At 36.4% G+C, this 13,670-nt stretch overlaps 1 protein-coding gene across 2 annotated transcripts; it reads left to right on the forward strand.

Moving 5' to 3' along the window:
• The first annotated feature begins 1,859 nt into the window (after window positions 1-1,859).
• XIAP (X-linked inhibitor of apoptosis) lies at window positions 1,860-11,060 on the forward strand. Of its 2 annotated transcripts, XM_062502935.1 has the most exons (6): window positions 1,860-2,781; window positions 4,272-4,371; window positions 5,825-5,903; window positions 6,480-6,513; window positions 7,744-7,968; window positions 9,370-11,060. In XM_062502935.1, exons 1-6 carry the CDS (start codon window positions 1,911-1,913, stop codon window positions 9,561-9,563), a joined length of 1,503 nt encoding a protein of 500 aa, XP_062358919.1. In that variant the 5' UTR covers window positions 1,860-1,910; the 3' UTR covers window positions 9,564-11,060. The 2 variants fall into 2 exon arrangements, with proteins under 2 accessions (XP_062358919.1, XP_062358920.1); XM_062502936.1 differs by lacking the exon at window positions 7,744-7,968 and having other exon boundaries at window positions 1,884-2,781.
• The last annotated feature ends 2,610 nt before the right edge of the window (window positions 11,061-13,670 follow it).

Below are 13,670 nucleotides of genomic sequence, written 5' to 3' on the forward strand. Positions count from 1 at the left end.
TGTAAAGACAATTATTTTTATACATGTATATACATACAAATAAAAATTCCATGTTTTATGACAACTTTCACATTACTGAATGTGATTACTGGTTCGAGGGTTTTTGCCCTTCAAAGTCAGAACAAGCATATACATCAGATTTGTAGGTCAATCAATATAATTTATTCAGATGCTATTTTTGAATTTGCTAAGCTAAAACAGAAAGCCACAGTATAATTTCTAGTATTAGTACGTTAGTCATGAACTGATGGACAGGAAGAATTAAAGCTGGTGCTTAGAGGTGGTGTATCCATGATTACATGGAGCACCCATGCCAGGTGTGTGACGTCATGTGTTCTCCACCTGCTTATAGCTTAATTGTCTTTGTCATCTTGGCAGAGGATGCAGCAATCCTGCAATATATAGGCATTTTAATTTTCCTCTCCTCTTTTTGAACTCTGAAAAAGGTTTTGTAGAAGCTAAATCTGGTGTTATAGAAGTAATCATTGTAACATCTGAATTGACATTACAGAATGTATAATCAATATTAATACAGGTCTTGAGGAAGCTATATTTTTCTGTGCTGGCCTGCCTTATATAGACTGGAAATAGCTATATTTCAGGATTCCTATAGAAAATGGAGATGAATACTTGTTCAGTTAAGTACATACTCTATTCTTCCTTCTATGCCTTTCTTTTTACTAATTGCTGGACTGTTACTGCTTTGTGCTAAGATGTTTATTTGGGCAGTCTCATAATTTAATTTACGACTCTAAGCTGTATATCAGCAGTAGCAAAGACTTTTTAAGTTAATAGGATCGCTGCACTTGTCTGGACAAGAGATGAATGTTTACTGTTCTTTGAATTCATCCATGTTGGGATGAAGGTGATGACGGTTAATTTGTGGTTCTTGCACAGGACCTGCTGTAGCCAAGTTGATTTGTTTCATCCTCAGCAAAGATGGGGATGAAATTTTGTTTGAGTGCTCTTAGCAGCCTTCTAGCACAGAGGTCTTGAGGCAGAACTGGTAGCTGGTACTCACCCTGGAAGAGTATAGGCAGGGTTGGGAATGTGTGACAAGTGCTAAGAATGACATTGCTTCAGGGAGGATGATGGTGGCAGGACAGGAATTTTAGTAGAGGGCGTAGGCAGGTCTGGAAAAGTGGAAGCAGTATACAGGACATGAGCACTAGTGCTGGGTAGTCCCAGCACACTGATCTTAAAAGCAATGCCCAGGACTTTGGTAAAATGCCTCAGTGAAATATCTGATAGTTTATTTCACAAGATCTTTTGCTAAAATATAAATTGAGGTATGTCTTTACAATACAACACAAGTAAAAAAGCTTTTTTCTTTTTGATGACAATTTTACCAGTTGTTGTCCACCTGTAATGGGCATGGAGGTCATGGCCTTCATATGAGGATGATATATAGTTGTGTTCAAGAATTGAGCTCTAAAGTTTTACAGCTATGGTCTGGCTCACATCAGTATTTTAAATTTAGTAACTTTGTATTTCAGGTTCAGAAAGCCTTTTGATAGGGTTTTTCCCAGAACTTTATTAATAATAAAGTATTTTGTTGATTTTATTCTGGCAATCTTTATTAAGAGATAGAACATACTTTTAAAGCTATAAACCTGTGTGTTCTCTAGGTAAATGTTTATAGGCCTATAAGATATCTTGATCTTTCTGCTTTTCTTTACAACTTTTTATTGTTTTAATACCTTGGTGTTTGCCTGTGTGTGGCAGGTAATGCAGGCAAGGGTGAAATGGGGGAGAAGAGGAAGAGTTGTTATTTTAATACATAAAGGATGGTAGTTGAATTTAGCCATCTTCCAGGGTTGTATATGGGTATGATCTGTCCTTCTGTCTGGGAAATTAAAACATAAATTCTTTGTTTAGGAAATCTGAAGGGGAGCCCTGCTTCTGAAGAGATGACTTGTAATGTCCCACAGAACTCAGAAGCTTGTGCCTCTGCAGACACTGATGGTGCCCAGGAATGGGCGCAGGAACACGACCGACGGGGAACTTTTGTTGGATTTCCACAGAGCTGTCCTGTTTCAGTGTTAGCTCTAGCACAAGCTGGCTTTGTTTATACTGGAGAAGGTGACAAAGTGAAGTGCTTCAGTTGCCATACAACTGTTGAAGGATGGGTGCCTGGGGATTCTGCACTTGAGAGACACAAACAGCTTGCCCCCAACTGCAAGTTTATTACTGAATCTGCTTATCTGGAAAGTAACATGGATCGTGTTGCCCGGAGCCACGAGGATAGAACTGAAAATGGTACCAGCAATTCGGCCTTCCCTTGTGCTCTGGATGACCCTGATGTGGAGGCAGATTACCTTTTGAGAACTGGGCAAGTTGTGGATATGTCAGACAGTTTGTATCCTAAAAACCCTGCTATGTGGAGTGAAGAAACAAGATTAAAGTCCTTTCACAACTGGCCCCTCAGTGACCAGTTGACACCACAGGAATTAGCTAATGCTGGATTTTATTACACGGGTGTTGGTGACCAAGTGGCGTGTTTTTGTTGTGGTGGAAAATTGAAGAACTGGGAACCCACTGACAGAGCTTGGTCAGAACACAAGAGGCATTTTCCCAAATGCCTTTTTGTCCTGGGCCAGGATGTTGGGAATGTTTCAAGTGAATCTATTCCTGCGGAGCTTGGCATAAGTGGTCTGAACAATGCACAGCACCCAAGGAATCCCTCTATGGCAAAATATGGAAAACGTTTACAAACATTTTTATCATGGATATATCCTGTTGACAAGGAGCAGCTTGCAGAAGCTGGATTCTATAGCATAGGTAAGCCAGACCTTGAAATAACTAATGTCTTTTACAAATAAATTGTACATGAGGAAGTATCTTGCTATAAAAAAAAATAGAAGTTTTTATATGGAACAATTTACCAGAATCTCTTTACTCTGTAAACTGCTTTCCACAGTTCTTATGTAAAATTGCCTACATTGTATCATATACGTTTACCAGCAAAGACTTGATAGACTTGATCATAAATTTATCCTTAGCAGTAAAACAGCCAAGTATTTTTCTTGCCTGTTAAAACCTTTATAATACATCTTTCACAATGACAGTTACTTGAGTTAATGTTTTTTAAGAAACAAAGTGCTGTCCTCCAGACCTTAGGTGTAAGGAATAGGCCTGTGGCCTGCACAAAAACCTGTGAACAAGACAATCCAGGTTGTGCACTGTTGTACTTAGTTAACATGAGTTTGCGTTACCATGGCGTGTGGACACCCAGAACCTGCAGTACTACTATTGCCTACTTTATGAAAACAGTGGTACCAGTGGAGGAGCTTTTACTATTAGATGTGTAGTGTTTGATTTGGATAAGACACCCATCTCTGTGCATTAGTTTCTCAGTTAGATGAAATTCCTCATGGAGAGATACTGTACAAGTGCGAAGTGTTGCTCTTTCTTGGTCACAAGGAAAAGGGGATTATCTGGGATAATTTCTTGCTCTCATCTTACTTGACTTCTGTCTTAGTAGCTCTCAGAACTTCGTAGTATGATTCCGTTTGTTTTACTTAATAAATAAAGTAGCCATAAATAAAATCTTTGCAGTATTCTTGTGTGGGTCAAAAATGGACAATATATGTGTCTAGTAGAACTATTTTATTGATATCTTCTTGGGTTCATAAAGGTACCAAAAGATCTTTATGGTGGAGTTGCACTGACTGGCCACCAGCTTATCAGACTGAGTGCTCTTCAGGTGACTTCTGTGAAAACTTCCCTGTGGCCTGAGAGGAATTTAACACTCTAGGGAAGCACTATTCATATCTCCTCTCCTAATAAAAACAATATTGAAGCAGTTTCTGGGGCAGTCTTGGATCACAGTGCTGGAACAAAGAGGATGCAGTTCTCAGCTGGTTTTGCTATTGCTGGTTAGGGCCTGTGGATCTTAATGGGAAATGGAGGACCACAAAGCCATGTAAACATCTCTCATTCTTTGTGACAGACATCTTCAGGCCTCTTTTACCATTGGATTGAGTTCCATGTTAACAGATTCTTTTCAGCCTCTGTTTGGTATCTGTATATTTACTTACAAAGATAAAATTCAGGAAGCTTGTTTCTCTTATTTTGTGTTTCTTTAAGCTTAATTCACTCCCCTGAACATTTGTTTCAAATCATGTGTGTTGTCCTCTATTAAAACGGAGTTATTTTCAGTTGAAATTGTAAATCAGTAAAAGAAATACTTATTTTCTTAACATTTTAGTTGAAAACTCGGTATTATGCCTGCACAAAATATTAAACTTTATTCTTGTGTGTTTCTTCAGGTAATGGTGATCATGTTGTGTGTTTCTACTGTGGTGGAGGATTGCAAGAATGGAAGGAAAATGAAGACCCTTGGGATCAACATGCCAAATGGTTTCCTGGGTAAGGTATCTCTTAATATTTTCTTGGTATGTATCTGAGTCATATTTACAGTATATTGCATTTTAATGACAAAGCATACTAATAAAGGCTTGAGAAGGTAGGTTTATGCAAATAATTTTATGTTGTCTTATTTGTAGCATTATTAAAGGGACAATATCTGTGTCTGGATTTAACTGACCCTTTCTTTCTGAGCAAGAAGAAATGTGTAGTTTTATCAATATGTATCTGAGGGCTTTTTCTTGTTATCCAAGTGCTACATTGTAATGGTTGCTTTAATAGCTTGTTATGTGTAAAAGTTTGTAACTTACCTCAAGATACAAAATGACTGAACAGCTGCTGCAGGGCAAAAATGCCTGAAGAGGTCGGTAGAGCCATGGACTATAAAACATAGTTCTCTTTAATTTGAAAGGATTAAGGATTCCAGACAGTAGTGTAGTAGTAGTAGTAGTAGTAGTACCAGAAGTAGTCTTTAGAAAGACTGCCAATGTTGTCTAAAATCTGTTTTGAGAAAAAGGAGAATAGTATGACTCAGGAGTTCTCACAAGTGGACAGAAGCCATCCAAATACAAAGACTTAGTTATTGTATAACATTGATAAAATTAGTGTCTTTTATGCATTAACTCCCAAATTTCTCTGCTGTGGTGAAAGACTCTCTGGAAGCTGGAGATTGGTAATTATGCATTAGCTGTTCCTTTTTTAATTAGTGATACAGGCAGATTTTAATGATTGGCTTCTGTGACTTGAAAGAGACATAATTCCAAGTTTTTAGCATGGTGCAGTGAATAGTTAAGGAATGTTTTCTTGCTACATTTCACTCCTCTTTTATGGTTTTGATTTTGGTTTACGTTACTTAAACAATGTCGGGCTTGATTACTTCCTCTCGGATCAGTCTTTTTTGTTGGGTTTTTTTTTTTTTTTGCACATCAGCCTCAGTGGCAGTGTGTCACTCTCACAGCAGCTATTCCTGAATATGAAGTGACTGCTAGAGCTGGAGAGCTCTTGTCAAGGAGTTATGGCACTCCCTAAATCTTCGGGTAGGGAAGAGCTCTTCCCAGTGGCTAAGACTGGCTGGAAAATAATGAAAGAAAGCATGGAAGGCACCTGTCTGACTAGTGACTGTTTGCTTGGATTGTGACAGACTAAAAGAATCAGTATTTTAACATAATGTTTTACATTTGAGTGAGCTTTTACTTTTGGAAATCTGTCACGAGCTGTCTTGGCCAACAACTCTTAAGCTCTCTTTTTCACCAGAAATATGAGAAAGATAAGTACTGCTTAAGTGTTCAAGATGTTCTTAGAAATATTACAGTGACATCACAGATGCTGACTAAACATTTATAGATTTTAAAAAGACACAGTCTGTACGAAGGAAGAAATTTATCAAAGCTTCCATAGTTACATATTTTTTTGCTGCTAATGTAGTTCTCTTAAATTTAAATATTCTTATTTTTAGGTGCAGATTTGTGAGCACGGAAAAGGGGATAGAGTTTATAAATAATGTTCACTTAAGAGATGGATGTAGGGATTCAACAGTAAGTTTCTTGCTTATTAATCATTTTGTTAAAATAGAAAGAGTCAACGTAGTTTTTATATGAAGTTGCCTTTTAATTATGTGCCTATTATTTAATCCACCTGCTGCTACTTTCATTGGCAGAAAGTGAAAGAAATGCAGTCTGTCAATCAGAGCGTGCCCATCTCCTAGTTCTCCATAGCTGGGTTATGGATCACAGCCAGGGCACCTTGTGAATGTCAAATACTGGATACTGAACAAGTGCCATTTGCTTTATAGCCTGGAAACCTAAGGGTTATGATGAATAACAGCAGATACATTTTCTTTTCTTGTTGTAGAGCATTGTTAAACTTGTGTGTAGTCACTAAAATGTAAAACTGATAATGTTTTAGAATTTTGTAGACTAAGAATCATGTACATATGAATATTGCAAAGATGGGTTAAAATCATAACAAAATACTGATCATTTTGTTCAGAGCAGATTAGTTTGTCACTAAAATAACTTGAGATCAAATAGCTATTTTTTATTTTGTAGCTGTATGCATTTCCTTCCATTTCTCCAGAATTGTAATTTTGTTTCTTTATACTTCACTTTTAGACTGAAGCTGCTGAAGGGACAATACTTCCTAAAGGTACATGTTTAAAACAAACAGCCTCCTCCCCACATTTTGGAATATCTCTATTTGAACGTATAGTGACAGGAATGGTTAATTTTAAAAATAACCCTATTACATTTTAAAATAAAGCACAACAGGCGAATTGTTGGATGATTTTCATTGCTTCTAAACAATTGCAGAATTTTACTTCTTTTAGAGGAAATATAATTGCAATTTGGTAAATATGGTAAGGTAGAGGTTGTGAACTATGGAAGAAGTTTGTATAGGATGCAGCTAGTGAGTGTGCATCAAATAGTGAATCTGTAGTGCTGTGGGATGAATGTTAAAGAATACTGAACAGAAACAGCCCTTTTACATGGGGCAGGAAGAGTTGGTCTGTCCAATGGCAAGGACTAGGGAGCTGAGCAAGCTGAAGTAGTTTATTATGTGATCCAGTATTACAAATTCCTGTAATGCTTTTCACGAATACCAAGCAACAAAAAGACAAAACAGTTAAAGGGGTAGTAGGAGGCCAGACAAGCAGCTTCATGCCAGGGAATGGGAGCTATTGCTAGTAAAATTGGCTACACAAAACCTGCTTAGAAATCTCTCCCATACTGCTCATTTATGAGAGTGGAAATAAAAGAACCTTTTTCTTAAAAAAAAAAGAAATTTTAGTTTTTAAAAATTAAAATTGAAATATTTTGCTGTTGGAACAATGTTGATAAGTAAAAGGAAGGGGAAGGTCCAACAGAGTGAATAATGGTTTCCCCAAGTAGTGTTGTGTCTTACCATGGTTAGACCTGCTTGCCTGTTGGTGGTGCTGTGTTTTGGTTTTATAAATTCAAATTATTTATTGGTTTCTCTCAACATATGCATGAGATATTTTTCTTTCCTGAACCAAATTAAAATTGATGTAATGTTTTTTATCCATTGTGACTTGTAATTTTGGATGAATTTCATCTAACATTCAGCTACAAAATTTGTGATGATAGTTATATGAGACAGGGTATTTAATTTGAAGTAGTTGATTTGAACAGCAAATCTAGGAGGATTTCTGTAATATAAATAGATGGGGGAAAGGTAGGATAGAAGAAAAATCTGCAATCTTTACAATAAGCAAAATTCTCAAATTGTAAATATGGTTCCTTTGGCTACATATTTGTTTGCAAATATGTGTCTTAGAGTACTGTAGTCAATACTGTCAGATAATCAGATTCATCTTTCTTAAAGTGCTTTTGTTTTGTTTTTAATTTCTTGTTTTAGATGATCTCTTACAGAATCCTTTGGTACAAAGTGCCATAGCCATGGGTTTCAGTTTGTCTGAGATTAGGAACACCATGGAAAAGAGATTGCAGATGACTGGAGAAAGTCACACATCTGTTGAGGATCTGGTAGCAGACTTAAGTGCTCATAAAGAAAATACAAGGGAAGAAGAACCAAATGAAATCGCAGTTGAGCAAGATGAGCTTATTCAGTTACAAAACCTCTGTGTGTACTTTCATATCAGTTCTTTAGTCTGTGAAATATTTTTTAATGATATCTGTTTATTCTACCCTCTGATCCCAGTCTTATCTATGGTAAACTTGAAGTATTGTAAATCAAAATTAAAGACATTTGGTTTGACATTGAAAAAAAAAGCCCGGAAGAAACAGGGTGTTAAAATATTTGAGTGTAGCAGCATTTATAAATATCATCTCTAAAATAAGCAGTGGTATCTCAGAGGTGACAGTCACACAGTGACAGTCTAGCATGCTTCTGGGAAAGGTTGTATGTACTAACAAAAAAAGCCAAAATTGTTGTGACAATTATATTTAAAAATAAAAGCAAGAATAACTACAAGAATATAGTTACAAATATGTGGCAAAATGAAACAGACACAGGGACACTCATATTTGGTGTATTCAATATGAAAATGTCACAGTGGGGGGCGTTTCTTTTACAGTATATAATTTTGCTTGGGGTAGAAGTATTTTTGTTCTTGGCCAATAAGAACAAGTGTGCATCTAAATGGTGTTTCTAGTTATTTATGTTCCAGCTTTGCTGGAACATACAAGTCATGCTCAGAAAGCTCTTGTGGTGCACACTGCAAACAGACCAAACCTAGGAGTTCTGACTCAGGAGACCTGTAATTTAAGACAAGCATATGGGTGAATTAATCTGGTTGGCATGATAGGCAGAGATCTTACCAGCCCATTCGTTTTAATAAGATTTTTAATAGGACATTGAGGGGGGAAGAAGAACTTGTAGTGCAGCTGGACCTTATTTTGGTGGTTGGCTGTGCAGAGCTTCCCCCAAGTGGTAGGGGAAGGTGTCTCAATTTGGTACTTTCAAATGGGGCATATTGGAATAATAAAGAGCTCATGTACAATGCCAGATTGACTGTTTCTGTGTTACAGATTTTAAGCTTTTGAAATATGGGCATTTTGAAAATGGGGGCAGGGAAGGAGGTCACATCCTCATTTTTCTCGTTGAGAAAACTCAGAAAAAGAAAATCCAAATTACTTAACCAGTAGCAAGGAGCCTTTCTTTTACCTTCTGGTTAAATTTTGGGGAAATTTTGTAATTGAGAGGTCTGTGAAAAGAATGGTTCATGATTGAAAGATGCATATCCTAAATTCTATATTTCAAGGTCTTACAAATGCAAACAGATGCACTCCCTGCTTGCATTAGCCTGGGATATGTAATGGGATAGAAGGTGAAATAAAAAAAGAGGATTCCATGTTGCAGCTAGGTTTCCTTTCTCTTATAGTTTTTCTTTGTTCTTTTTAAGGGTCTGACCTTTAAATCATATGAAGAAAACCTTGTCCTTTTGTGTAAAAAGAAATAAAAAGAACACGATTCAGTGGTAGTACGTATGTTAACTTCTTTTCTTGTGTCTATTTTCCTTAGACCTCAGTACTGAAGAGAAGTTAAGACGCTTGCAGGAAGAAAAGCTCTGTAAAATCTGTATGGCTAAGGATGTGTCAGTTGTCTTCATTCCCTGTGGTCACCTAGTTGCCTGTAAGGAATGTGCTCGATTACTTAATGAATGCCCTCTGTGTCGTGCAGATATTATGAAAATACAGGAAATTTTTATGTATTAGTGAAATGCACAGCACTATGGATGCAAATGTTTCCTGTTGGATTACTTTTAAAATGTGTAACGTAATGTAAAAAATGCAGTTAATTCCAGGATGTAACCATATGGCAGAATTTAGATTTTTCTGCTGTCAAACTCTACACATTTTAACACTTTACAAATTATTTTCCTTAAAGTGAATTTTTTGTACGTAATAGCAGTATGTATGAAAGGCAAATATGTATATTTTGTAACTTCAGTTCATAGACCTGATATGGGAAAGCCCAAGTAATGTAAACCTTTATTTATGTGATCATTCCTTTGCTTCACTTTGTTACAACTCTCCATGACTGAAGATTGTGCAAATAGAGTTGTACAAAGAGCCTGTCCCTATATAAAATTTGTAAAAAGTTAATTCAAAATATAATTGTATACATGTATATTATGCCTGAAATTTTAGCTTTTAAAAAATTATGTAGTGTTGAAAATAGTCTTCTGTAACTTTGGTTGTGACATAATTCAGACAATACACATAAAGCTGCTGCTGTAACATTATGGTTACTTCTGCTACTTTGTACATTTGCATGTTTTAATTTAATTCCTGTCTCCCTATCTATTTTTCTGGTTCAGATGTATAAATTGTCTTCAGTAAACTGGTTTTACCCATCTGTTTTTCATTAGGATCCATCTTTATGTAAAATGTACATTAATTTTATTAATTAAAAGAGAAGTCAAGAGAAATGAAGATTTTATGTACCCTGTGCCCTGCATGAGAGTAGGCTCATTTTAAATTTGCCCCTACACAAAAAGATGTTCAGTTTGACATTTTTCTTGGGTTTTTTTTGGTTTTTTGTTTAACACAGCATCATCCTACCCGATTTATCTGCTAATACTTTGCACTGCTTCATATTTTATATTTTCATAGGAGAAGATTAAACTTTATCTCCTAGAAAATGCTTTTTTTAAAAAGCAGTGTTAGAAATCTCAATAGCAGTGTTGGAAATCTTTCATTTTTGTTCATGTCAGTTTGCTGCATTTAAATTTAAAAGTTAATAACTATTCTAATAAGAGCCACCTTAAAATACGTTAACGATTTTTAACTGAACTAATCCTCCATTTCTGATTTTGAAATGGAGGTAGCTTTGTATTTAACATTTGTATTTATGTTCACTGCTTAATTATGTCACTTCCTTATTTTGTGGAACTACTGATATGTTCTGTGTATCTATTTTTGAGTTCTACATGCTAAGGTTTAGAATATAGAATATACAGAACATAGTTTTTCATGTTATAGAAGTTTTGAATATATAGAAATGTATTATCTACTTTCTCTATTTTTTTAAATCTGTGTTCTGTAATGGCATGAATATTTAAAATAAAGTGCAACCCAGATGTTCCTTGATCAGTGTATTTGATTCTCACATTAAAAAAAATAACAGAAGCCTGCTTTCTGTTGATTTTTTTGGTAATTAAACTTATTAATTTAACCTGAGTGTTATTAAGGATAATGAATATATTTTAATCGGAGAGGAAATAAAATCTATTGTTTGTATAGATTAAAGTTTGTTAATTATGCCTCTAACATTAGTTTTGCTTTTTTATGGTTGAATATGGTCTTGGGAATAGATGATGACTAGAAATTAATAAAGAACTCAGTTTTATTTTGCCTTTCTGTGCCTTTGTGAGGATCTTAGCATTTGAGATAATTCATGCATACAGGGATTTTTCAGGACAAACAGGGACTAGTAATCCTGACAGCCTTGTTCCTAGCACCCATTCTTCCTTACAGGGAGGGTTTTCTGTGCACATCCAGGGAAATCAAAGGGGGGGTGTTAGCCTTGAGCTGGTGTATCTTGCCTGAAATAGCTTGTTTAGTTAAGGCTGCACTCGGTGAGCTGCTGACTTGTTCAAGCAGATGGTTGGTTACCTAAGCTTGACCTGAGTCATGTGAGAGAGGCTGTTTGGATCAGCTGGATCCAACTCACAGGCTGCAGAACCTGGCAAGCAGCTCAAAGTCCTGTTGGCAGAAGAGATGGGCCAAATTTAACTTAAACTGTTACAAAACTAAAACTCAGCAAGGAGGTGATTTGGGGTGTAAATGTAGTATGTAAATTGTCTGAGAAAAGCTGGGAAGTAGGTCACACACAGAACCTTCCACACTGCAATGGAGAGCAAACACATGGTCCTACATTGCATGATTGCTTCATGGTAAAGCTTGTTAGCTTTTTTAAGGTATACTTTTTTATTTTTATAGACTTATCCCTTACTGCAACATTTTCATTAATATTATAAAAGATATAACTATGTAGCAATTCAAATTATAATCACCTAAGGACATTAAAGGGTTAAAAGCATTTTAGTGAGATGACAAAATAACTGCTCTGTAGGTTTAGGGTTTTGGGTTTTTTTAAATATAATCAGATTTCTATTCAGACTAAATGTGAAAAAATAATTAGTGTAGTCATCAAATTCTGACAGCTTGAATTAGGAAGATTTTTTTTCAATTTACTTTGATTTTCAGTATCTTAAAGAAACAGAAGAAATTCTATGGCCTCTAATACTGTGCTGAGTGTTTAAAAAGACAGAAATGAAGGATGCAAATAAATGGAGTGGAAGCACAGGGGCTTTGAAAAGGAGGTTAGCAGCAGGATATAGATGCCCTGGGAGCTGATTTTTATGAGTTACCTGGGGGCTGTGCAATATGTTCAACTATCAGTATTCAGTAACTTTCTTCTAGTGGCTTCTGTATACTATCTTTCTTTGGTGTTATTTATAGCAGCAGAACTACTTGCTACTCTGGATGCATGAGAAATTTATAAGGGTTTTCAATAAGGTCCTGGAAGTGTGTTGCTTAGAAAGCATGGGAAGGGCACAGCATATTTAGAAACAGAAGGCTAAAACAAGGAGAGCCCAGAGTCGATGTTTTTGTTATGCGTGAAGCTTTTTCTCACTGCCTTGAAATGTGGGATCTGGAACACACAGACTTAGCTGATTGCAGCAGCTTGTGTCTCTACAGCTTGGAGCTGTCTGGAGTTTTATTAAATTTGAGACTTGATCTTAAGCTTATAATGGAATGAAAACTTAAAATATTATAGCTTGGGGGATGGTAGTTGGGATTTTGTTGTTGTTTTTAGCAGGTTTTGGGGGCTTTTTGTTAATTTGTTTTTTGGTGTTTTATTTTGATTAGAGTATTTAAATGTTTATTTTAACATTGTCTAGTTAATTTTGACCACAGCTTATCAGTGGGTCTTTTTGCTAGCTGCATGTGCAGTCTGAAGCTACCGGACAAACAGTTTGTTAAAGTTTTTGAAGTGTTGTTGTTAATCAGCATGGATTTTAAAGTTACCTTTTCTATTTGTTTTTATTGCAATTAACATAAATGTAAATACAGTGGGTGGTTGGAATTTAATTATAACTGGGTGGGAGGTTAATGCTGGCACTTGAATATGGTGTTCATGTGAAACCAAGCTGAAGTGGTATTCTCTAGGATGGAGCATTACCAGGGGCAGTGACCTTTGCTGCTGTGGTCTTCAGGAACTACTTGGAAGAGAATGTGCTCTGCTTTACAGAGTGTGCAAGTTCAAGCATCTGATACGTGACAGTCAGCTCTTCATAGAGCAAAGGAGGAGCTGAAGGTTTTTCTGGCTTTTGCAGTGTTTCTGCAGCAGTGAGGATTTGAACAGTGGGTTGTCACATGATGTGCTTTGTTACCCTCTGCATTGTACAGGACTGAGAGGTATTTCCAGTACTGCTGCTGAGGCTTCTCTGTGTTGGTTTTGTGCAGAGCAGCTGGGGTGGCCTCAGTTCTTGAACGTGGCTCATGAAGGGTGCTGGTCCCCCTCTCTATAGGGTCAGATGGGAAAAGCCAGTCTACCCACATCCACCTTAATTCCTCATGGAACTGAAATATGAGTGAATACTCTCCCTCTTACCAGATTTTTTTTGTGGTTTATATGCATTAAGTTTTACTGAGTAGCTTAAAAACTTGATCAAGGAAATCTTTCCTCCCCCCCTGCTCCTGCCATGGCTTTGCACCGATTCAGGTTGTTGAAAGTACCTTCTCATCTTGCCAAATGCCACTGTGTCATGTCACTTCAAGAGCTCAACCAATGCTGCTGTACAGCAGTTAATA

Source organism: Cinclus cinclus, chromosome 15 (genome assembly GCF_963662255.1).
Source record: "Cinclus cinclus chromosome 15, bCinCin1.1, whole genome shotgun sequence".
Classification (NCBI taxonomy): Eukaryota; Metazoa; Chordata; class Aves; order Passeriformes; family Cinclidae; genus Cinclus; species Cinclus cinclus.

Bases quoted from the DNA above. Each gene is read 5' to 3' on its own strand.
- XIAP (XM_062502935.1), top strand. From the start codon at position 1,911: ATGACTTGTAATGTCCCACAGAACTCAGAAGCTTGTGCCTCTGCAGAC. The intron at 4,372-5,824 runs GTAAGGTATCTC...TCTTATTTTTAG, and splicing joins CATGCCAAATGGTTTCCTGG to GTGCAGATTTGTGAGCACGG. The intron at 6,514-7,743 runs GTACATGTTTAA...TTCTTGTTTTAG, and splicing joins AGGGACAATACTTCCTAAAG to ATGATCTCTTACAGAATCCT.